This window comes from Branchiostoma belcheri, unplaced genomic scaffold (genome assembly GCF_001625305.1).
Source record: "Branchiostoma belcheri isolate BF01 breed outbred unplaced genomic scaffold, Haploidv18h27 scaffold11, whole genome shotgun sequence".
Classification (NCBI taxonomy): domain Eukaryota; kingdom Metazoa; phylum Chordata; class Leptocardii; order Amphioxiformes; family Branchiostomatidae; genus Branchiostoma; species Branchiostoma belcheri.
In genome coordinates, this window is record NW_017802491.1 from 3,309,633 (window position 1) to 3,331,849 (window position 22,217).

At 44.7% G+C, this 22,217-nt stretch overlaps 7 protein-coding genes across 8 annotated transcripts in view; 2 read left to right on the top strand and 5 right to left on the bottom strand.

Moving 5' to 3' along the window:
• Positions 1-12,780, top strand: part of LOC109485931 (unconventional myosin-IXa-like) — a 65,734-nt gene extending 52,954 nt beyond the window's left edge. The window contains exons 14-26 of the mRNA XM_019789637.1: positions 7,809-7,969; positions 8,436-8,533; positions 8,815-8,997; positions 9,149-9,351; positions 9,540-9,603; positions 9,914-10,019; positions 10,219-10,318; positions 10,621-10,727; positions 11,045-11,139; positions 11,426-11,614; positions 11,762-11,864; positions 12,125-12,224; positions 12,446-12,780. Of these exons, the coding sequence (XP_019645196.1) occupies positions 7,809-7,969; positions 8,436-8,533; positions 8,815-8,997; positions 9,149-9,351; positions 9,540-9,603; positions 9,914-10,019; positions 10,219-10,318; positions 10,621-10,727; positions 11,045-11,139; positions 11,426-11,614; positions 11,762-11,864; positions 12,125-12,224; positions 12,446-12,615 (1,679 nt within the window). The 3' untranslated portion in view covers positions 12,616-12,780. The remainder of the gene's footprint in view (positions 1-7,808; positions 7,970-8,435; positions 8,534-8,814; positions 8,998-9,148; positions 9,352-9,539; positions 9,604-9,913; positions 10,020-10,218; positions 10,319-10,620; positions 10,728-11,044; positions 11,140-11,425; positions 11,615-11,761; positions 11,865-12,124; positions 12,225-12,445) is intronic.
• On the bottom strand, positions 476-6,046 carry LOC109485421 (complement C1q tumor necrosis factor-related protein 1-like). 2 transcript variants are annotated; one of them, XM_019789036.1, is made up of 3 exons: positions 5,764-6,038; positions 4,082-4,330; positions 476-1,337 (listed from the first exon to the last, which is right to left on the bottom strand). In XM_019789036.1, the coding sequence occupies exons 2-3, from the start codon at positions 4,305-4,307 to the stop codon at positions 808-810; spliced, it is 756 nt and encodes a 251-aa protein (XP_019644595.1). In that variant the 5' UTR covers positions 4,308-4,330; positions 5,764-6,038; the 3' UTR covers positions 476-807. The 2 variants fall into 2 exon arrangements, with proteins under 2 accessions (XP_019644595.1, XP_019644586.1); XM_019789027.1 differs by lacking the exon at positions 476-1,337 and adding an exon at positions 2,238-3,611 and having other exon boundaries at positions 5,764-6,046.
• Positions 12,781-13,792: 1,012 nt separating the features above from the next.
• On the bottom strand, positions 13,793-16,283 carry LOC109485444 (uncharacterized protein C7orf50 homolog). Its single transcript, XM_019789053.1, has 5 exons — positions 15,867-16,283; positions 14,954-15,511; positions 14,399-14,541; positions 14,050-14,179; positions 13,793-13,897 (listed from the first exon to the last, which is right to left on the bottom strand). Exons 2-5 carry the CDS (start codon positions 15,408-15,410, stop codon positions 13,836-13,838), a joined length of 792 nt encoding a protein of 263 aa, XP_019644612.1. The 5' UTR covers positions 15,411-15,511; positions 15,867-16,283; the 3' UTR covers positions 13,793-13,835.
• Positions 16,284-16,508: 225 nt separating this feature from the next.
• Positions 16,509-18,708, bottom strand: LOC109486060 (histone H2B-like). Its single transcript, XM_019789753.1, has 2 exons — positions 18,394-18,708; positions 16,509-16,989 (listed from the first exon to the last, which is right to left on the bottom strand). The coding sequence occupies exons 1-2, from the start codon at positions 18,689-18,691 to the stop codon at positions 16,619-16,621; spliced, it is 669 nt and encodes a 222-aa protein (XP_019645312.1). The 5' UTR covers positions 18,692-18,708; the 3' UTR covers positions 16,509-16,618.
• On the top strand, positions 17,439-17,917 carry LOC109485729 (histone H2A-like). Its single transcript, XM_019789398.1, has one exon. The coding sequence runs from the start codon at positions 17,454-17,456 to the stop codon at positions 17,829-17,831; it is 378 nt and encodes a 125-aa protein (XP_019644957.1). The 5' UTR covers positions 17,439-17,453; the 3' UTR covers positions 17,832-17,917.
• Positions 18,709-19,083: 375 nt separating the features above from the next.
• LOC109486027 (histone H2B.7-like) lies at positions 19,084-22,183 on the bottom strand. The gene is made up of 2 exons (XM_019789723.1): positions 21,602-22,183; positions 19,084-19,616 (listed from the first exon to the last, which is right to left on the bottom strand). Exons 1-2 carry the CDS (start codon positions 22,129-22,131, stop codon positions 19,328-19,330), a joined length of 819 nt encoding a protein of 272 aa, XP_019645282.1. The 5' UTR covers positions 22,132-22,183; the 3' UTR covers positions 19,084-19,327.
• LOC109485698 (histone H3) lies at positions 20,337-20,823 on the bottom strand. Its single transcript, XM_019789368.1, has one exon. It carries the CDS (start codon positions 20,813-20,815, stop codon positions 20,405-20,407), a length of 411 nt encoding a protein of 136 aa, XP_019644927.1. The 5' UTR covers positions 20,816-20,823; the 3' UTR covers positions 20,337-20,404.
• Positions 22,184-22,217: the final 34 nt, after the last annotated feature.

Here is a 22,217-nt window from a genome sequence, read left to right on the forward strand (position 1 = left end):
TTTCATCAGCTCGCCCATATTTCTCCAGATGTCTTCCAAATACTTCCATCTGGTTATGTTTGAATCTAGAAAATATGTAACAGTTGTGCTTACTTAGTTGTCTAAAATATACATGAAAGGGTTTCAGATGATCTGATGGGAGTGCAGTATGACCTAAATGAGAAGACAGTAGGTAGTTAGGGTAGGTGGTACCTGGGTTTGGTTCAGTTTTGTAGCTCCATACTGTTGTAGTTTCAGACGGGATTTTTTTCTGTCGCCTACAGTAAATGGAAACCTCTTGTGATAAAATACTGTGGGCCTGCAACCTGTTAAGTGTGTGTCACTGAGTAGCCAAGAGTAACAAAATTTACACTGACACTTGTATCAACTGATTCTAGCTCTTTGTATACACTGTACATCAGATTCTGTTTCCCAATGACGCACTATCTAAGACCACAAAGGCTTTGAAGAGAGAAGAGCTGTAAATCTCTCAAGCAACATTTCAAAATATTTATTATAACTTCACCCTCTGTGTCATATTTAGAACCATACAAAAGCCAGTTGGGAAATGGTCTGTTGGAACTGTCTCCTTCTGTGAAATATGATATAAACATTGTGCCTACATTTTTGGCACTTAAACATCATACTGCCTTGGCACATGAACATCATACATCCTTTTGGATAGATTCTAAGTCTCAGATTAGATTTGTAGTCATAACAGAAGTCTACCATGTGGTTGACATATGTAAAGGGAAAAAAATCAGGTTTCTTGCATTAAAAAAATTTCAGGATACTGTATTCATTCTTACAATATACACATATTACATATCACATGTTATATGTGGGGAAAACTAAATGTCCACTGAAGGTGATGTAGGCATCCTCCTCATCACCAAATATGGCGAGATGGTCTCCATAGTCCATCCTCATCCACACCTGGTCCCCCACTATCAGCTCCAACATGACGGTCTGGGACTGCATGATGCTGCGGTCACCCTCCTGGGCAAACAGGATGACCTGTGGCTGGTTGTTCTTCATCAGATGTAGGTAGGTTGTCCGGCTGTTGTAGCTGTGGACTGTGGCAGAGAAGTAGTAGATACCAGCGATAACACAGTAGAACTTCCCTGTGTACAAGTTGAAGTGTTCTCCAGTGTTGACCAACACTTTGTCGTACATGACCACCTGGTAATACTTGGTCCCCTCCATGGGTTTGCTGCGGATGACAGAGAAGGCTGATGCCTGGAGTTTCTCAGGTGGACCAGGAGGGCCCTCGACTCCCTTGGGCCCGGGAGGTCCAGCAACACCCTTGTGTCCTTTTGGTCCCATCTTCCCCGTTCTACCAGGGAAGCCACGATCTCCTGTAAAGAGAAATATTGTGCAAGCATCAATGGAAGTCCAAGCGGATACAATTCATATGCAAAACACCTAGAAAGATTTTCCTGTGATATCACCTGAATAGTCAGGTCTGTAGTTAATGTCCCAAATGCTTCCTACAGACAATGTCACTAAGTCACTTGATAATCAAATACCCTACCAAGCACTTTGGAAAGAGATTTATTCTGTAGAATTTCAGTTCCTGTCTCAGATTGCAGGCAGTGGCCTTCAGCTAGAAGTTCATGGGGAGAAACAAAGTTCACCAGAGAAAAGACTCAGAAGGTTTCTATTATCACATTACCAATTTTACTTCTAAGTTAATTCCAACTGTCAGAATGTCTAGCCCTTAAAGATCATGAGCGGGTTGTCTAACACCACAGGAAGGAAGCAGATATCTTGGCTCAAAGTCTGTCTCCAGCTGCTACCTTAATGCTCATCATGATCAACTCACAGAAATTGGAAAATAGTTTGCTGGTCTGCTTCACACTGTTGGGCTGATGCCCAATGAGGACTTTGGAACTTGGAACAACCTTGAGCTTTCCTTATCACATGCCTTTCTAGGTCTTAGTAAGGAAGTGAGACATAAGGCTTTAATTTGTGCAAATGGCCAAAGAAAATCAAGTTCAAACTGAAAATGTATTTAATGTTCGTGAAATATTCAATACAATGAAATGAATCTGTCATGGCTGTCATCATTAAGATAATAGAGTTTTACTACATGTTTGTACAAATCCAACCTAGCGCAAAGTCAAACTTACTGTCAGATGGTCAGACAGTTTGACTTCACACTAAGATTGGATTTGTATATACATGTACTGTAGTACTCAGAGTCTTAGACCCTATATGCTACATGCTTTCTGTTGCTGTGTTGGAGACATACCAATGAGAGATCCTCTTTGGTAATGGTTAACCAGTTTATTTCTCCCACAGTTTCATGGCAGGTTGTTGGAAGAAAGATGGCAAGTAACCTTGCAGTAAATGACCACCAGCCGGGCTTCCATCAGTGGTAAAAAGAACCATCAATAAAATGTGAAGGTCTAAAGAAGCTAAGTATAAGGTCAAGGATTGGTAACCACATACACCTGGTATTCAGACTTCTACTTGGTACTTCACCTACCCCCAATCACAGTGTGCGTCAGTCAAGATCACGGCCCTGGTTGAACCTTTGGCCAAGGTTATGGGCTGTTATCTGACAAATCAACTGGTATGACCCTGCTTGGCATAGCACAGAAGCTTTGCACGTATGCAGTTGCACTTAATAATTGGCATGTATTGCATTCAATGACTTGTCACTCCTGAGCTCAACAAAAACTTGCTTCTAGTCTACTGTCTTTTCAATGGAAAAATCAAAATGCTGTAAAATCACATTCATATACATGAGCAAATTTTCAAACCAGTGTTTATTGTTTTTATTCCATACCTGTAAAACACCACACAATTTTTGAAACCCTATGTATGTATGTGACTCTCAGTCTTCTGGTCCTTCGGAAATTCAGCTTTTTAGAAGTTGAATTATGACAACATGTACTTGAGTCTTTACTTTCAAGTTTCTGGTCCATTTCACAAAACTATGAAATTTGCCATTCTTTAGTTTTTACACTTATCAAAGCAGGTACAATGTGCAATGGTAGAACTGTAGATTTGGTGTTCATATGCAGTACAAAAATGTAGCTCTTAATCAAGTACATCAACTTTGTCAGGTTCAGTCTTCTGTGGTATGATATTGCTGAGTTCATAGTCCTGAGGCACTGCCAGGTACCCATTAAAGGTGATGTAGAAGTCTTTGCTGTCACTGAAGATGGCAGTTGTATTCCTGCCAGCCAGTCGGAGCCACACACGGTCTCCTTTGTCCAGCGGGAGCAGTGCAAATTGTGTCTGCATGATGCTGCGTCCACTGGACTGACTAAAGTTCATCACTTGCTTGTCCTCATTCTTCATCAGGTGTACGTACGATTCATAGCCATTGTACGTGTGCACAGTGTAGGAAAAATGGTAGATGCCGGGGATCATGCAGTAAAACACGCCTGTGTCGTTGTTAAAGTGCTGGTCTATGTTGACAAACTGGTGTTCAAAGGTGATGGTTTGGAATTTGTGATCCCCAAACATAGGAGATGCCCGTAGTGCAGAGAAGGCTGCCTGAGGTCGAGTAGCGTTTGGGGCTGGCGCTCCTCTTGGTCCTCTAGCTCCCTCCAGGCCAGGCGGTCCATGGCTCCCAGTCGGTCCCCTCACACCCACAGGACCAGGCCAGCCGGGGTCACCTGGGGGGAAACAGGGTTGCCAGTTTTTTTAGATGTGTACAAAACACTGGAGAAACAGATATGTCTCTGATACTGACTCGGAGGAAGAGGACCAGGATGGTTTGAGGTCAAATTTGAGTAAGTTGGCAACCCTGGTTCCCCTTTCCCAGGCAAACGGCAAAGTCAAGACATCTCAAGGCTGTGTATGGCCACTTAAGATGGAATACCGGTAATCGCTGATGAGAATCATTCTCTAGCTATATCATTCTAAACCTTCTCATAATGTAAAACAAGATTACACATTGTACATCTGATGATCAAACATCCTGGGAGTCAAGAACATTCTGATATGGGGATGGCGATATAGTAATGAAAGTTATGTTTATTTGTTGTTGTTCATGAATGCATGCCCTCTCAAGATGGCAGTGTTTTGTTACTAAATGGTGTTGCTTAATGACCTTGATCTCTATAGACAAGACCCTTGTACCCACCTTTATCCCCCTTCTCTGATGCCATGTGTTGAGGCAGAGCGATGATCTGAGGTCCTGGTGGGTTGTCCTGTGGGCAGCACCTCACACACTGCCCACTCTCGGGCGCCTCCGCAGACTGTTTCCCTTGGCCTGAATGTTTCCCCTGGCCAGAATATGACCCCTGGCCATAGATGCTGACCGCCAGGCAGGCTGGTATGATCAGGATTGTGTACAGGATGGACGTCATGGTGGGACTGGTGCTGGTGGTAGCTGTAGAATACAAGGACACATACTTTGGTGTAGCAGGATATTATGTCATTGTATAAGGTAAAGCGTTATCGAATATGTTGATGTGGAAATGGATGCATCTGAGATCCTGTGTCGGTTCAGAGGAGTGTGCCTTGTTAGTCATCACAGACAGCTGACCTAGACGAATATTTGCCTGCCCACTGCCATGGGAGAAATGCCCTGCTTCCTTTCCTATAGGACTCAGGAGGGTTGGAGAATTGACCTGGTTCAGTGGCCCAGCAATTAGCCCAGTGCCCCTGCCTATCAATTACAAGTACCCATCAACAGTCAACTTGTGGTTGTCAGCAAGATGTGAAGTACAGAATAATAAGTATCACAAAGATCATCAACCCATAGAGTTGACTATTATAAAGTTGTACATGGTCTTAACTTGCTGATCTCAAGTCAACTGGTCTTAGCAAGGGTGAGCAAGGATGTTATAACTTACTTGATCTGAATCATGAACTAGATTAGTTGATAGAGGTCCTGGACATGATCGTAATATCTGAGGTGATGCTTTACCACATTGAGGTAACACAGCTGTTGATAGGATAATTCTGTGATAATAGCTTGTAGCAGCATTATTCTTCAGCAGGACCTTAGCAGGAGGGGGCTTTAGCAGACTCGTATCTGGGGCTGAATAAATAGAGGTCTACTGTAGTAAAATAACATAAGCTGAATAATTCAACACAATTAGCTGGTCAGGGGAGGTCCAGTTCCCCGTGAGCTCAGTCTTTTTTGGCCAATTTCTTAGTTATGTAGGTCAGTCCCAAGAGGGGATGAACTGCCCAACTCTTTGTGGACTGCCCTGATTGTTGTACCTACAGTGACCATGCAGGGCTCTGGAATGTTTGGGGCCCCTGCAAGGTTTACATGTTCAACTAACCACAATACGGCTTGAAGTACTGTTTAGGTGTAACATTAGGTTGATGACTGGACATTAATCAAACCAGTCTACTGATGAAAAGGTCATGACCTTTATCTTCACTTCAGGACCCCTTCACTTCATTAAAAGACAGATGAGGTAAAGGCAGGAAGATTCTATGCATTGGATGAAATGTGACAAGAAACAGGCTATGGATGAAAACTGATAAGTATCAGTAACTCTCAGAGTCAAAAGCCAGCTGGCTTTGCCCACCAGTTGTGCTTGTGCTGATGCTGGTAAAACTGAAGGGAAGTCAGTCACTAAAATCCTAAATGTCAAACTTAGCCTGAGGAATGTACAAATGTACATGCAGACTTGGACAAGCAGTATTCTGCACCAACTACACAGAAGTCAAGTTTAAAGCATACAAAGGAAGTGTGAAGTTGCTGCAGAGCGCTTTTTCCACTTTCAACATGTATGAATTTGAATGAAAGCGAGCAAGACCAAGTAGAGTATGTTGGAGCAAATTGGTAAAAGAATCAAAGCATACCTTTTTTCAGAAGAGTCTATCACATCAGCTTGGCATGTCCAAGGATACAGAACTACACGAGGATTCTTGGTAAACTGATGCTTTCCCAAGCTTTATATCCAGCAGGAATAGAAAGTTACTAGAAGTGCATGCCAGCAGGGCATGCCACTAGTAGTTTCCAGATGACCCCACAGCAGTCTGGCTGAGAGAGACTGGGGGCCCCTATTTAGGCCTGCCTGCAGCCCACATGTGGTTCCTGTTACACAGCCCGCCTACCAGCTGAACTTGTCTGGACCATCTCATTAGGCTGTGGATGGGGGTCTGCAGGGTTCATTGTGCTCTTTTGGCAAAGAGTGTGGGTTTGGAAACTTGGTCTAAATGATTTACGTCGACAAGGAAGCCACTAAATATATTTATGGCTTTGAAAATATTTCCTATGGAAGGACTGTTTTCTTAAGGGCATCTATTAATAACAGTGCACATCTCTGCCCAGACCTGGGTCATGATGCCCCATCTGTCTGTTTGGTCTGTTGTTAAACCTGCCAGTTGACCCCTCCCCCCTCAGCTGACAGCCACATGGTATGTGGCAAGTTTGTTATTCACACATCCCTGTCTGTGTGATGCCCTCACTGGCAAGGGCCAGGAAAAAATACTATGTTGGTTCTCATCAATGGAGAAGCGGTCAGAGTCTGGTGGAATACCATTACCTAAAAGGTTAATTTGGACAGTCTTTCAGTTGCTATTGATATATTTACTAGCTGGTGTAGAAATACTAGTATATCGTTAATTTTTATGTCATTTGGAAAGAGGAAAGGGTTGACCATAACCACCTATTATATGGGTACTGACAAGTAACCACAAAAGCTCAACACAGATGGATGAGGGGTCATTGCCAGAAATGTCACACAGTTCCAGCATGTCGTGGATGCAAAGTCTCCAGACTATAGGTCAGAAGAAAGCAAAGAAAAGTGTGTCAACTGTCTGGGCAAACTACCAAGAAGTATAGTGGGCCCTTGCCCTCCTTCTTCTGTGCAAATAGAATCTATTCTTTATTGCTATTCACTGATGATTCAGGCTTGTTTTTTGGAAAGAAATTCTAGTACACATGTAAATGCCATGAACATCCTGTTTACAGAATCTTGTACAATATCAGAAATTAAAGTATTTGAAGAAGATGCTTCAGAGCTGCGTTTACTTTGATGTCTGGTTTGCAAGCTGTTGTATAATCAGTTTACACGAGGATAAAGGTGATTTACTGAAAGTTCACTGGAGGGGGAAGCTGGGGCAGAAAAGATGGAAACAGACCAAACAGTAAGATTTATGAACCTTTAAACAAGCCAGACTGTCATCAGACCCCAGTACTTAGTCAGATGATGAAGTAAAATGGCCAACAGGTGACTATGAGGGCATAATACATAGACACATTATATTAAAGACTGATAGGTTTTGCCCTTGTGTTGTAGATTGAAATAGATGAGATCTGCCTGTGTTACACAATCTGTCCCTGCCAGGGATAATTGGCTCTCTCAAAGGCCCAGTCAGTCAGGTGGGCAGGAGCATGATTTAGGCTAGAGGATCTCCTGTAGGAAGTTTACTTTTCAGGTCAGCTTTTTCTTCCCATATTGTTTATCAAGGCAGACTGCTGTGAATAAGCTTGCCAAAGTTGTCTGTCCAACTCCATAAAGAACATGGACAAAACTGTCTCTCTCTATTGAAATATGGTCCCTTTCCTCCATTAGCTGTGTAAATGTTTGGAAGGATTGGGGACTGTCAGCACTGTTCTAATTGGTTGCATTATTATGGGTGGGATTACAAAGGTCAAGTTCAAACACAGCTGTTAAGGCTGTACCAAACAAAGGTAATTAATGAACTTGAACTTAAGAAGTAAACTTAAGAACCCAACGCATGCCAAACCATCAGAAGTTAAGCATTCTTATCCCCCACATGCTACAGTACCTTGAGACTTGAGACCATGAAATGGATACAAGCTACATTTGTCCAATAATTCAACATGCTAATGATGAAGTTTTCCATCTGGTAGATGACACACAATTTCTGTTCCTCAGGCCACAGTGGCATGACCAACGGTCATCACAGCTACCGACCTCTGACCCCTGCAACATCTAAAACGTCCCTCCACCAGTCGGCCAGGTCGGAGAGTTCCCAGCATGCCATGAGTGAAGGGGTCATCGGGATTGTCGACATGTTTGGCTTTGAAGCATCAGAGGTGAGAAGAGTTACTTTACACAAAAGTTAAGAACTGGGCATCTCATCTTCCTTACTTTTTGTATGTGACTGTTAGTCATTTGCATGTGAAGCAAGGGACAGGGTCACAGGGTAGTTTGATAGCTCAGAACTTTACTAAGCCTATTGCAATAGTTTTGGATTTTCAAGTTTTATAAAAATATATTTGAAGTAGTAGTTGGCATACCCTGGGAGCCATCCTCGTCGCCGCGGGCCCAACGTTGGGTCGGAGGACCTAGGGGTTTTTCGTAATTACTATCAGCGCGCGGCCTAGAGGGTTTCCGCATGTGGTGCCCAGCGTAGGGCGGGGAGGGCGTGTGCCGGGGACGGGCTAACCAGGGCCCGCGGCGTTCACTAACTCTCCGCGACGACCAACGAGGATGGCTCCCAGGGTATAGTTGGCAATGATTCTTCCTCTAATGATAGCCTCATTTTGTGTCGTCTTTCAGTCAAACCAGTTTGAGCAGCTGTGTATGAACCTGTGTGCTGAGACCCTCCAGCATTTCTACAGCACACATGTCTTCAGGACCACACAACAGAGTGCCAGGTGAGCAGCCTTACTCATACACAACAGCTAGGTCTTTACTTCCAATAGGCCTTTCAATGGAAATAGAAGTAATGAAATCTGGGATGTCAGAAGTAAAATTGTCTCTGTTCATACCTCCACCACTACTATTAAGTTCACACGGTACTACAGAGTACTAAGGTATCTACACGGTACTAAGGTATCTACAGAGACCAAATGCGTGATATCCACAAAAATCCTTGGACTGTAACAAGTGTAAAGTGTATTTGTTGCTGAGTGCATGTTTGTCTCCATCCCTGCAGGGATGAGAGTGTGTACTGTGATGTGGAGATAGACTGCCAGGACAACGCCCCCTGTATCGAGCTCATCACTTGTCAGAGAACGGGGCTGCTCAGTCTGCTGGACAAGGAGGGGGCACACACCCAGAGTGCATCATGGGAAGGCTATCTCCAGAGGGTGGTTGAACAACATAACAGTCATGAATGGTTAGACCTGTTGTTTTAGTATAGTTATGATGCTAGCATCGTATTTATCTCTGCTAAATTGCATATACGTACTTTCATGTGATGAATACAATATATGCTTTTGTTGATGATATGTTGTAGTTGCCTGTAGTAAAAGTTTGTATTGTTCCAGTTTCTCCCAGCCGGAGTGTGAGGGTCCGGACACCTCCAGCTTCACCATCAGACACTTCACCGGTCCTGTCACCTACGACGCCTCCTCCCTCCTCCACACCAACAACGACACTGTCCCCGACGACATCATCTGTATCTTCTCTAGAAACAACTGCAACTTTGGCTTCGTCACCCATCTCTACTCCAATGAGCTGAAAGTACAAGGTGGGACACTGGTGGTTTTAACTACACTAGAATATTCCTTTATTCCAGTATACATTCATGTAATTGTTTCAATGTGCTGTTCACCTGCAATGTATTGAACCAAATTTACCAATAATGCCAAACATGATGTCAGTGGAAGCTAAAAGGCTCGAAAGTTAAACTTGATTACACCCATTTATTTTCCACAGGTGGGAATGGGCCTCAGGGCATGACACATCGCATTTCACCACCGATATCATCCGAATCAAATGGGTAAGACTTGTTGTACTCTCAACTATTCTGCTGAAGGGGTGTCATAGAAACAGAGATATTTTGTACTTTTTATCATGACTGGGAAGGAAGTGATGTTTTCAGTATTCTGGTAAGGCTTGGAGAATGATAATGCCTTAAATGTCAGAATTATCCATATGGCCTGCTTGTGTAAAGGCTAACAGTAAAATTTGTGCTGTGCTGCATTAATATTAGCACATTACTATTAGTATATTGAGGATAACTTCTTGAATGACTTCAAGCTTTTTGAAATGTCTATCAGCATTGACACATTCATTTTGTTTGCTTCCAGCCAACGGGAGGGCAGGAGAACCCTGTCCAGAGACTTCCAGACCAGACTGGACAATCTGCTGAAGACCATCGTCATGGCCAAGCCTCACTTTGTCAGGTGTATCAGGGTAAGTCCTCTATTGGATTACTGCCAGTTTGGGGATATAGAAAGATGTGGTCTGGTCACCATCAAAGGATGTAAACTCAGAAATGCATATACTAGCTATCAACACCCTGCTATTGTGGCACAAGCCCAAAGTGGTCCTGTGATGACAACATGGTTGATGCGTTGTTTGTTCTGACTGTCTGGACCCTTCCCTCCCACAGTCCAACAGTCAGGAGGAGCCTGAGCTGTTCACCAGGGACGTGGTGTGCAGACAGATCAGGGCCCTGCACATCCTGGAGACAGTCAACCTGTACGCTGGAGGTGAGGGGGATAATACACAATATTAATATACATGTATCTTGGCCATTTATTATGATGTGTTGGCAGGATGATGATAGGCAATATTACTGATATCATGGCCATTTGTGGCATCGTTGTATGGCTTCTTACCAATGGTAATAATGATGAGCTTCATTAGGCTGGTCTGGATCTGTTTTTCTTCATACCTGATTAATGTTCATTCCAAAGTGTACATGTGTAAACTATCAGTGTACAGGAGGTAACATAACATTTCACAGATGCCAAAGAGAGTAATTAACAGGCATATTGAACCTCCCCTCCAGGCTATCCCCACAGAATGCGGCTGAAGACGTTCAACAACAGGTTCCGATTCCTCGTGCCCTGGAGGAGACGAGCCAAGATGGAGGACATGCCGCAGGATGAGTGCAAGGTCAGTGGAAGGTCATATCATTACAACCAATCAGGCACTGCCTCAGGACGTTTGTAAAGTGGTTGGGTATACTGTATTGCATTGCTTGAGTTTACTTTTATTTGTTTTACTTCGATAGGTACTAAACCACTCCCAACATAATGTGAAACTTGACGTCTCTTTCCAAACGTGTGTTTGGGCCATTTCAATCTAGAGTGGTTGAACTACATTTACCTCAAAATCTTGATTACCGTTTCTTTGTATCCTCATCATATGATTGCTGTAACATTATGGTTACTGTTTCTGTATTGTAACATTATTTTATCCTTTTCTTGCAGCTGATTCTGGATGGGTTCCTCCAGGCAGTAGACAGCAGTGACCTGCCCTACACCAGTGCTAACTGGGCCATCGGCAAGAAACACATTTTCCTCAGGTGAGGCCTGTTTGACTTACCTTGTCTGCACAACACAAGGCAAGACTACAAGTATCATGAAAGTTCATCTGTGTTGGTAGTTAACTGTGTTACATGTTTAAAGTTAAAACTTTTGATCGAAAGTTATAACTTTATACACAGGGCAAGACTGGTTCTTTTTCGTCTTATTTCCTAAAAAATTTGAACTGACTTTTGCAATAGAGATACTTAATTCTCTAAATAGCACACTTGTGAATGACATGCTTGCTGCCACATGACTGACCCTGCCTGTCTGTGCCTGTCCCAGTGAGGGAGCGAGGCAGCAGCTGGAGAATGTACGGGACATCAGGAGAGACCAGGCCGCCACCCTCATCCAGGCCTACGTCAGGCGGAGGCTGTGTGTCAAGAAATGGCCGTCCATACGGAGGTCCCTGGAGCTGAGGAAAAGGGCGCGGTCCAGGTCAAGGTCACGCAGCAGATCAAGGTCACCTCACAGGTATGAAGGTTAACCTGTCTTCAGGCATTTGATACAGATGTTTTATAAGTTAATACATTAACTTCACCTGCTGACACTGAGCGCTTTGCTATTTGGTGAAAAGTTGATCTTAACTGTTACTCAAGTTCTTCATGTGTTGTCTTCCAGTGCCAGGAATCGGCCCCAGCCTATCCCAGTGATGGAGAACAACCACGACCGCTGTGATACCAAAACTATCCAGCAAACCTGCTGCCTGTACGGCATGGACATGGTAAGACTTTTTATCTGAGCTGCTTTTCACCTTTTTCTTATTATTAACACTTTGATTACTAGTATAGTGATGTGAAGGATTTCAGTCACTGCTTATTTGAACAAAATCTGTACTGACCATGGCAGAAGTCAGTTGAATAGTCATGATTAAAGCCTTGGTTCCTTGTTAGTACATGTATGTTTCTTTCATCCATTATGTAGTTAGTATCCTCTGTGTTGTACTGTACCTGTACTGACAAAGTTTTCCCCTCCTGCCTACAGGACTGCCCTCCCCCCGTCCCTCCCAGCCGAGGCTACACCGTCAACGGCAACATGAAGATGAGCTTTCCACAGATGAGGGTGATGAAGCAAGGCTACCCTGGTGAGGACTTGGTTTTATATGTGTGTGTCCTTGTTACCATGACAATCTCTATTTTTATTTCAATCTGCTGGTATGGCCGCCACTTGACATAACAAATCAGTTTTACAAGCATGTGGTGGCAGTTGTTAATATTATATTGAATGGAACAAGCACCACCCTGTGCTTTGTAAGTGGTATAAGTGTTTGAAGAAGTCTTTACGATATTTATTTTTCTTCCCTAGAAGATGGAGGGAAGTCAGATCGGGTGTTGCGTAAAGGTGACTCAGTGAAGGTTGTTGGAGTGTCTCCGAGGCGGGGCTACCTGATCGTGGAGCATTCTAACACAAAACTGCACGTACCGTACCAACTGATGGAGCTACGAACCACCAACGGCCTGGCAAAGGCCTGCTGACACACACATGGCCTGCAAGGAACCTTTGTATAGAACCTACCAATCATACTACTACCTGGTAGTTTTAGGAAATCCAAATAGTGCTAGAGTACATTGTAGACCAAAATGTGGAAATGTTGTTACAGTATCATTTTGCATGGATTAGTTATTGTGCTTTAATTAGTATGTTTTGTGTCTCAATTGAGATGTTATGGTTTATGTTGATACTCTTGTTTCCTTGCAGACCATGTAGTACCTGGTATTCATCATTTGTTGCATTATTTAGAAGATTTCAGTAAGCATGTGGATGGTATTTTATTGGCAATGAAACAGAGATTGGTCACGTGAACTTATTGGTCAGTATAATATTGTAATCGACCTTATTGATGACTTCCTCAGTACATGTAATTTGTGATTATGTGTCAGCTTAAAAAGCCACAGTCTACAGAAACATAGCTACATTGTAGGCGTGAAGACTTAACAAGCAATGAGTTCCTCTAGTGTCTTGAGCTGTACAACAGACCACTGGAGGGTCTAGACTGTTGTGGAAGGGATGTTATCAAAGACGAAATAAGTACAAAGTGTACACAGCTTGAAGGAGCTCATCAAACTGTCATTGTTGATGTCAGTATTGACAATTTGTTCAAGGGGTGATGCCAACAGACATGAAGGAACTTAAGACAATGGAGATCACAAATGGTGACAAGTCTTTGAGAATAAGGTATTCCTTGAATGGCAATTACTGGTATTTCAACAAGGGCAGAAATGAAGTCTGGAGAACTGTACAGACATGTAAAGCCATGTGTAACTTATATGCCAGTAATGTACATATATGTTGAGTAACATACAGTAGTATTAGATTTTCAGTCTACATCCATTTTACTCATAGGAAGCTAGATTTTAACTAATAAGACTGATCTTAATGTCTATGTACATACCTTGTACAGATCTTTTGTATAAAACTATTATTGTACATATAAAACTTGTGTAAAATGCCTAACGGTACAAACAGTAGTTATAGCCACTTGGCAACAACATGTTCACTTGGTTCTTGTTATTTATTTTCATACTATTCCTCAGCACTCCATAGGATGTGCTGCCTTACTGTAACACAATAAAGTTCTATTCTTAAATAAAAACGTCTGTGTTGGTCCATCGGTGAAATGAGTATAGAAAAACACAGAGAAATTACCAGCAAAGGCAGGCTATTTTCTCCATAGGGTACACTTTCCTTCCTGCTTCTATACCAGCACCTGCAGCACCTGTCTCACACGCTCCAGCTGGACAGCTGACACGGTCTCACCTGTACATGAAAACATGAGAAAACATCTACTCACAAGATTGAATGAGACTTCTCTTGTTCTTGTTTAGGTGCTCACAAGATTGAACAAGAATCCTCCTGTAGTTCTTGCTTAGGCGTTCACAACGTTAACTTCAAACAGGCTTGCCCCGTACCTGTTACTTCCTCCTCCCCGTGTTCCTGACCCTGCAGGAGTTTCTCCGCCTCGGCGACAGTCGTCTCCCTCCCCTTCCCCTGCAGACCAGCCAGGTACTCCAGCAGGATGGGGAAGTCTTCATCAGACACCTGCAGACACCATAGAAACATGTATAAACAGACATTAACCAACCTCACCAAGTTGTTACAAACGTACATACACAACTAGATTTGAAATCAAAACCTGGCAATAAACAGAGCTCTTGTTAGTGTCATTAGCTACACCTACAACCCACTGGCGTATGGTCCTGTACAACATAAATCTCTATCTGTACAGCCAGTCTAACGACCCCTTGGTGTGCGTTGTACCTTGTCTGTGTTGTACATGTTCCTGAGCAGCCACACCTGTCGCACCTTGCGGAACACCCAGTTGGGCCGATCCGACTTCCACGTCTGCAGGTACACAGAGCCCAGGTGGACAACAGACTCTTTCTTCTCCTCTTCTTTTACAACTAATTGTGGCAAAATAGTATATTTGAAAAATGAAATGACCAATAAGGCAAAGCATTTTCCACAAAAAAAGACATTTCAGTTGATGCTTAGACCACACCAATTTGATTTGTTGGTTCTCTGATTTTTTTTTTCAGAAAAAATATTACTGATGAAGTGACAGGGTGAAAAAAAAACAGACCTTGGCATCCTATGATAGCCCCAAATGCTACAAGAGAAGCTATGAAGTCAACATACAAGGCTGGTTTATAATAAAAACAAAAGAATTTTGAACACTTAGGGTGAAATAACTAGGAAGACATAGATTTTCATCAACTGTTTGAGCCAAAATATGAGCATAAAATTAAGTGGGCCAACCTGGGAACCAATGGATTAAGTTGGTGTGGCCTTACTGGTATGTTGCAATTTATTTACCTGGCTCTTGAGGTAGTGCTGACTTCTTGGCTTCTTTCTTCCTCATTTTCTTCAACTTTCTCTCCATCTTCCTGACCTCCTCAGGACTTAGTTCCTCCTGCTCATCTTTATCTTCACCTCTCTCCTCCCCAGGTGTCTCCATCTCTTCCTTCGGTTGAAGATCTGCATCTTTTCCTCTACTCCTACTCTCCCCATCACTACTTCTGTCTTGTTTTCTAGGAATCTTTTTCTTGATCTGTTGAACCTTTTGACCAGAGTCATCTTTGCGTTTCTTTCTGTTCCTTTGTTGGGTGTCCGGATTTCTCCTTGTGGTGCCATCATCCATCTGGGACTCATTCTCTACTTTATCATCAACTCTATCCTTCTGTCTTCTTTTCTTCTTTCCTTTACTCCTTTCTGAAGGGTCAAAGTTCACAGCTTCTCCAGAAGACAATAGTTTCTGGGGATCTGTCTTCATGATTTTTCCCTTTCCACAAAGTTTCAAGATTCCACAAACACTGGGTCCCGAACTCGGATTACTCTTTGAGTGCTTCACAATTGTAGGAACCACGAGGAAATCTATTTGGCACAGAGATTAAATGTTAGACCATTCGTCTTAGACAACATCATGTCATAAGCCGCTGTAACAGTGGCCTTATGTGTATAACGTTTACTAGCTTACATACGAATACATTCGTAAAAGGGGCTTCCTGAGTCGCCACGACTAGGCACAACCGAGCGTACGCTGCGTTATGACTCCCATGTTATTGGTGACTTGATACTTTGGAACAAGCGACAGATAAAAACAGGATTGGACAACGTTCACATGTTGCTGAAAAAATTATTCAGAGGTAGAAAAGCCCCCCTCCCCCATCATGCACTTGTAGTAGCTAGCTCAGGCCGAGAAAGATAAACGTTAAAAAAACTTCCTCACCACAACTGGCGCTTGCTGCTGCAAGCGTCCTGCTTTCAAGAAGTTTAAATTTTTTACGATGACTTCTCACAATCTCAGTAAAGATGTAAAGTCTTCAAAGTACCAGTCTGCACACGTTTCCCACAGTGCTGGTAGCCATTTTGCCTGGGCTACTGTTCATGGTTCAAAAGCGCCGTCTATTGGCTAAAATATTATTGCAGGGCATGCTTCAAGTGGTGCCTTTCGCAAGCAGAAGTGGGTAGGGAGTGATTTCCAAGCAGATACTGGGGTACCCGGGTGGCAAGAGATTATATAAGGAAGATTGTGCCCTTTTTTGTCATGCCGTTTTCTGTTTCTACTCCTGAACAATCATCCTCACCGACCTCTGCACACGATTCAAAAGCTATGCCTATTTAATGACTTCAGTAGATTTTCTTTTCATCTATAACTCGCCTCTTTCTTTCAGCTTGGTACACAAGTTAAGGCATAAAGAGAATTCTCAGCTTGGTTTTAGTACTTCAATCAGCCAGTGTCATCTTTAGCGAAGCGTTAATCATTACTTGACATGTTTACACGGAAATCAACAAGACTTGCGATGCTAATGACATCTTTACAACTGCGTCAAACAATTTTATCATTTATTCTTCGGCAGTTCCCCTTCATCGATAGGCACAGAAAACACTTGTCCATATGATAACTCGATATAATTCTTTCTGGAAGATGTGGGTGGCCCTGAAAAGGGCCGGGGTGTACTGGTCGGGCGGTCAGGCAGTTTACTTGGAGCTGGTGTACTTGGTGACGGCCTTGGTGCCCTCGCTGACGGCGTGCTTGGCCAGCTCGCCAGGCAGCAGCAGACGCACGGCGGTCTGGATCTCCCGGCTGCTGATGGTGGAGCGCTTGTTGTAGTGAGCCAAGCGGGAAGCCTCGCCAGCGATACGTTCGAAGATATCGTTGACGAAGGAGTTCATGATGCCCATGGCCTTGCTGGAGACACCGGTGTCGGGGTGCACCTGCTTGAGGACCTTGTAGATGTAGACACCGAAGGACTCCTTTCTCCTTCTCCTCCTCTTGCCCTTGGCTCCAGCGGGCCTGGCCTTACCGGCCTTCTTGGCAGCTTTTCCTCCACCTTTGGGCGGCATTTTCCCTCTATGCGGTTAGAACAGCGATTGAGAATGATGGCATACTGAGCTCAGTTTATTTATACAAGAGTTCATGCAAATTTTGTGATCCCATGGTAAATACCGCGGACGTGATAGGAAGCAGTAACGATGTATAATTAACCTGAAGTATTGGGTGAACAGTAAATGCTTCCTTTTTTCTCCATACTACAATAAGGAATATAGATTGTGGGCTTTTTCCGAGGCAGCGAAATATTCTATTTCTTTTTTTTGTTATTACTTCATTCACTAGTTCTTTTCCTTCAGCAGTTAGTTCAGACCTGGTCGAGAGCAAGAGGCAAAACTAATGTGCTATTGGTGGACGCGGAAAGGCACTTGTGCTCCTATTGGTTACACAAACAGAGCCTTCAATCCTTAAGTTTGGTACAAATTTGTAGAAACCCTGTGTTGTACTATTTTGGATAACTGAAGGTATTCCAAGAGAAATATAATGTCTGGACGTGGTAAGGGAGGTAAGGCTCGTGCAAAGGCCAAGAGCCGATCATCCCGTGCAGGGCTTCAGTTCCCTGTCGGCCGTGTGCACCGTTTCCTGCGCAAGGGCAACTATGCTGAGCGTGTCGGTGCCGGCGCACCAGTCTACCTGGCCGCCGTGCTGGAGTACCTGACCGCTGAGATCCTCGAGTTGGCCGGCAACGCTGCCCGTGACAACAAGAAGACCAGGATCATCCCCCGTCACCTTCAGCTGGCCGTCCGTAACGACGAGGAGTTGAACAAGCTTCTGTCTGGCGTGACCATTGCCCAGGGAGGTGTCCTGCCCAACATCCACGCCGTGCTCCTGCCCAAGAAGACTGCTTCCAAGTCCAGCTAAATATTGCCCGAAGAATAGAACACCCCGGCCCTTTTCAGGGCCACCCACATCCTTCCAAAAGGACTATCGTTGATCACAAGTCATATCAGTGCTTAAGATTCTTTGATGGTTTTGTCTGACAACCGTCAATTTTTTTTCCCACCAAACCCAAAAAAAATTCAGTGCAAAAGAGAAACCCCGATAAAAAAGCCTAAAAACACACTAAAAATACCCCCAAAACCCAAACCTCTGCTTGGAGAGTAGTATCAGTCTTAAATTATTTAGTATGTCGTGGTAAATTTGAGATGTTGTAACCCATATTTACAGTGACAGCAGCAGAGAAATATGTATGCCGTATCATAATTTGCTACGTGGCGCTTGTCCCTGGCTCGCCTCTACCATTCACTACTCATTATAACACTAACACGAGTGTATATACGTTTGAATTAGCCAGGGACTTTTCAATGTCCTAGTCAACATAACTATTCATGAGGTGTTACGGTACAGTTCTTTCGTAAGATTTGGGTGGCCCTGAAAAGGGCCGGGGTCGTCGTTCGGTGTGAGATAATCTAGCCGCCGAAGCCGTAGAGAGTGCGGCCCTGGCGCTTCAGAGCGTAGACAACGTCCATGGCGGTGACGGTCTTGCGCTTGGCGTGCTCGGTGTAGGTGACGGCATCACGGATGACGTTCTCCAGGAAGACCTTGAGGACGCCACGGGTCTCCTCGTAGATGAGACCGGAGATACGCTTGACACCACCACGGCGGGCCAGACGACGGATTGCGGGCTTGGTGATGCCCTGGATGTTATCACGCAACACCTTACGGTGACGCTTGGCGCCTCCCTTTCCAAGACCCTTGCCTCCTTTGCCACGTCCAGACATGTTGTTCGTTCTGAAAATGAATGCTTCCACTATATTGCTTGAGAATATTAAAACGACTGTGCGGACCTCGGCGGAATATCTTGCGCGCGTATGAACCAATCAACAACTAGTATTCTGAACTAGCCAATCAAGGATAAGGTTTTATCAACTGCCAGAGTCTGCGCAACAGGCCGCAATAATTTTACCTCCAAGCAGATGATAGGGTAGAAAATATGTAGCTTCTTTCGACTTAGGGTAGCCTGTGTATACAAGCTCTCGGCCGGAGGTTAATGACCCCCACGGCAACCTAGGGCGGCGGCCGCCAGGAGCGCGATTTAGTCAGGCTAGACTTAGGGTATCTGAGCTCTTTTAGGGTATAGCTTTTATTGTACTTTGCTATTATCTTAATTGTATTTCATTTTATCCAATCTTGCTTTATTGGAGATTTCATATTAGTGTCCTGATCCAGAAAACATATAAGATATATAAGCTGACAAGAAAGCACGGCTGCCAAGACTAGGCTTTTATTGACTTCATTGAATCTTTGTTGTCTAAATGTGGTGCATGCAAACAACTTGGTGAACAACACAGTTCTTTCTGGAAGATTTGGGTGGCCCTGAAAAGGGCCGGGGTGTACTGGTCGGGCGGTCAGACAGTTTACTTGGAGCTGGTGTACTTGGTGACGGCCTTGGTGCCCTCGCTGACGGCGTGCTTGGCCAACTCGCCAGGCAGCAGCAGACGCACGGCGGTCTGGATCTCCCGGCTGCTGATGGTGGAGCGCTTGTTGTAGTGAGCCAGGCGGGAAGCCTCAGCGGCGATACGCTCGAAAATGTCGTTGACGAAGGAGTTCATGATGCCCATGGCCTTGCTGGAGACACCGGTGTCGGGGTGCACCTGCTTGAGCACCTTGTAGATGTAGACACCGAAGGTCTCCCTCCTCTTTCTCCTCCTCTTGCCCTTGGCTCCAGCGGGCCTGGCCTTACCGGCCTTCTTGGCGGCTTTTCCTCCTCCTTTGGGCGGCATGGTCTGTCGGTATCAGTGAGCTGCTGCGAAATGGTGACCAAGGGGAGCACAGTGCTCTTATACTCAATCTTATGCAAATTTTGGGATCGCAACGTGTATGCATTGCGGACGTGGTAGGAAACAAGCAGCTGGTGCAACGTGATTAGCCGAGTCGCATCTATAACGTTAAAGTTTTGAGAGTACGTGAACTTTGGGCACACAAACGTCCTTCTGTATATGACCCAATATGTATATATTCGTTGGCAACTTGTGACTGCATGTGAAACGACGTGTTCCAAGGAATAAACGAATGAAGACCTTTATTGTATGAATCACTATCATCATCACATATCGCCTTGCCCCCTAGCCGTGGCGACCTTTGATTCGGGCTTACATTGCATTACCCTTGCAGAGGGTAATGCAATGTAAGCCCGAATCTAGCCGTATGTACCCGGCATTATCATGCAAAAAGGGTTACAGAGTCGTCCACGGCTAGCCCGAATCAAGCTAAGAGTCGCCACGGCTACTTGCCCCTCATTTGTAACATCAATCGATCAATCAATACCCTTTTTTTTTACCCTAACATGCATTTCTTATACTTTAAAAAAAAGTCCAAGTGAATTTTTTTGGAATGCACATGTACGATGTAGCAAAAAGTGGCCAACATAGCTCTTTCTAGGAAAATTGGGTGGCCCTGAAAAGGGCCGGGGTTACTTGGGTCAGGCCGGGTGTTTAAGCACGCTCGCCACGGATACGGCGGGCCAGCTGGATGTCCTTGGGCATGATGGTGACGCGCTTGGCATGGATGGCGCACAGGTTGGTGTCCTCGAAGAGACCGACCAGGTAGGCCTCGCTAGCCTCCTGCAGAGCCATGACGGCAGAGCTCTGGAAGCGCAGGTCGGTCTTGAAGTCCTGGGCGATTTCCCTGACCAGGCGCTGGAAGGGCAGCTTGCGGATGAGCAGCTCGGTGGACTTCTGGTAACGACGGATCTCCCTGAGAGCCACGGTGCCGGGCCTGTAACGGTGAGGCTTCTTGACACCCCCGGTGGCCGGAGCGCTCTTGCGAGCGGCCTTGGTGGCCAGCTGCTTCCTGGGGGCCTTACCTCCAGTGGACTTACGGGCGGTCTGCTTAGTACGAGCCATTTTCTGATTTCCTCGATGTGTTTCACGAAAAAATTGTCGTTAGCGCCAGTTTCTTCTCTTTATACTGTACGGAACAAAAGGGCCACGGTGAAAGGGCAGATCTGATTGGTCAGAGTCTTTCGCCTGATTGGCTTAGGAGCAGAGTACTCTGATTGGTTCCAAATGTAGCATGTGAAAGTGACGACTTTCACTTCTGCGTATTCTCTTTGCCTGCTCTTTAGCTTGCATTGTACCTGTTAGTATAATCAAGGAGGTTAAAAATGCAAGGAGGTTAAAGTTTGTATCCTCCTTGAGTTTGTATCAATCCTGAATACACATTTCGTTGAGTAGTCTGTCCTATCAGACCCTCCTTATTAATTAGGGTGTCGAAAAGTTCTGCAAATAGGTCAAACTATTATCTGCCTGCATGTAACTCTCAGACAGGACAAGTGTGAACATTTTTATTGCGTCCGGAGGACAGAGCCCAATGCAGTGGTATCAACAAGGCCTGGAAAATAATTTTGAAAAGAAGGCAAGGGTCGCGGTCGCGCCCTTTCGTCGGTTTCTTGCCTGTCACACTTTCTTTCCAACAAGGGGAAAGTTGGTGACAGGTGTTGTTTATCTGCATGCATTTTATGAAGTTTGAAAATGTGTACTAGTTCTATAAAGAAATAAATATAAACAGACTTAGCATTGAAACTAATTAGAGACGAAATTAATTTTTCAGAGTGTACATGATATAGTCCTTTTTGGATGAAGTGGGTGGCCCTGAAAAGGGCCGGTATTGTTTTGGTCTTTACCGCTCACTTCTTGGCTGTCTTCTTTGTGGGCTTCTTCGCTGCCTTTTTGGCGGCTGGCTTTTTCGCTGCTTTCTTGGCAGGTTTGGCCTTCTTTGCAGCTGGTTTCTTTGCTGGCTTTGCCTTCTTCGCTGCAGGTTTCTTTGCCTTCTTCGGGGTCTTCGCCTTCTTGGGCTTGGCAGCCTTCTTGGCCTTTGGCTTCTTGGGCTTAGCTGCCTTCTTCACCTTTGGCTTCTTGGGCTTGGCAGCCTTCTTCGCAGCAGCGCTGATCTTGAAGGAGCCAGAGGCACCCTTACCCTTGGTTTGGGTAAGGGCTCCACTGTCCACCATGCTCTTCAGAGACCGCTTCAGGACATGTCCCTGCTTCTCCACATCAAACTTGTAGTTGGCGGCCACGTACTTCTTGACAGCTGCGAAGGAAGAGCCATTGCGTTCCTTCAGGGATGCGATAGCAGCCGTGATCATGGTTCGGCTTGGTGGATGAGCCGCAGGAGCCTTGGGCTTCCTGGGCTTGGTTGCCTTCTTCGGAGCGTCAGTCATTTTCAACAGGGTTTGGGATTACTCTGTGGACGAGAATTGCCGAGAGGGGAGATCAGCTGTTGTATATAGAAGTCGTGCGGACCTGC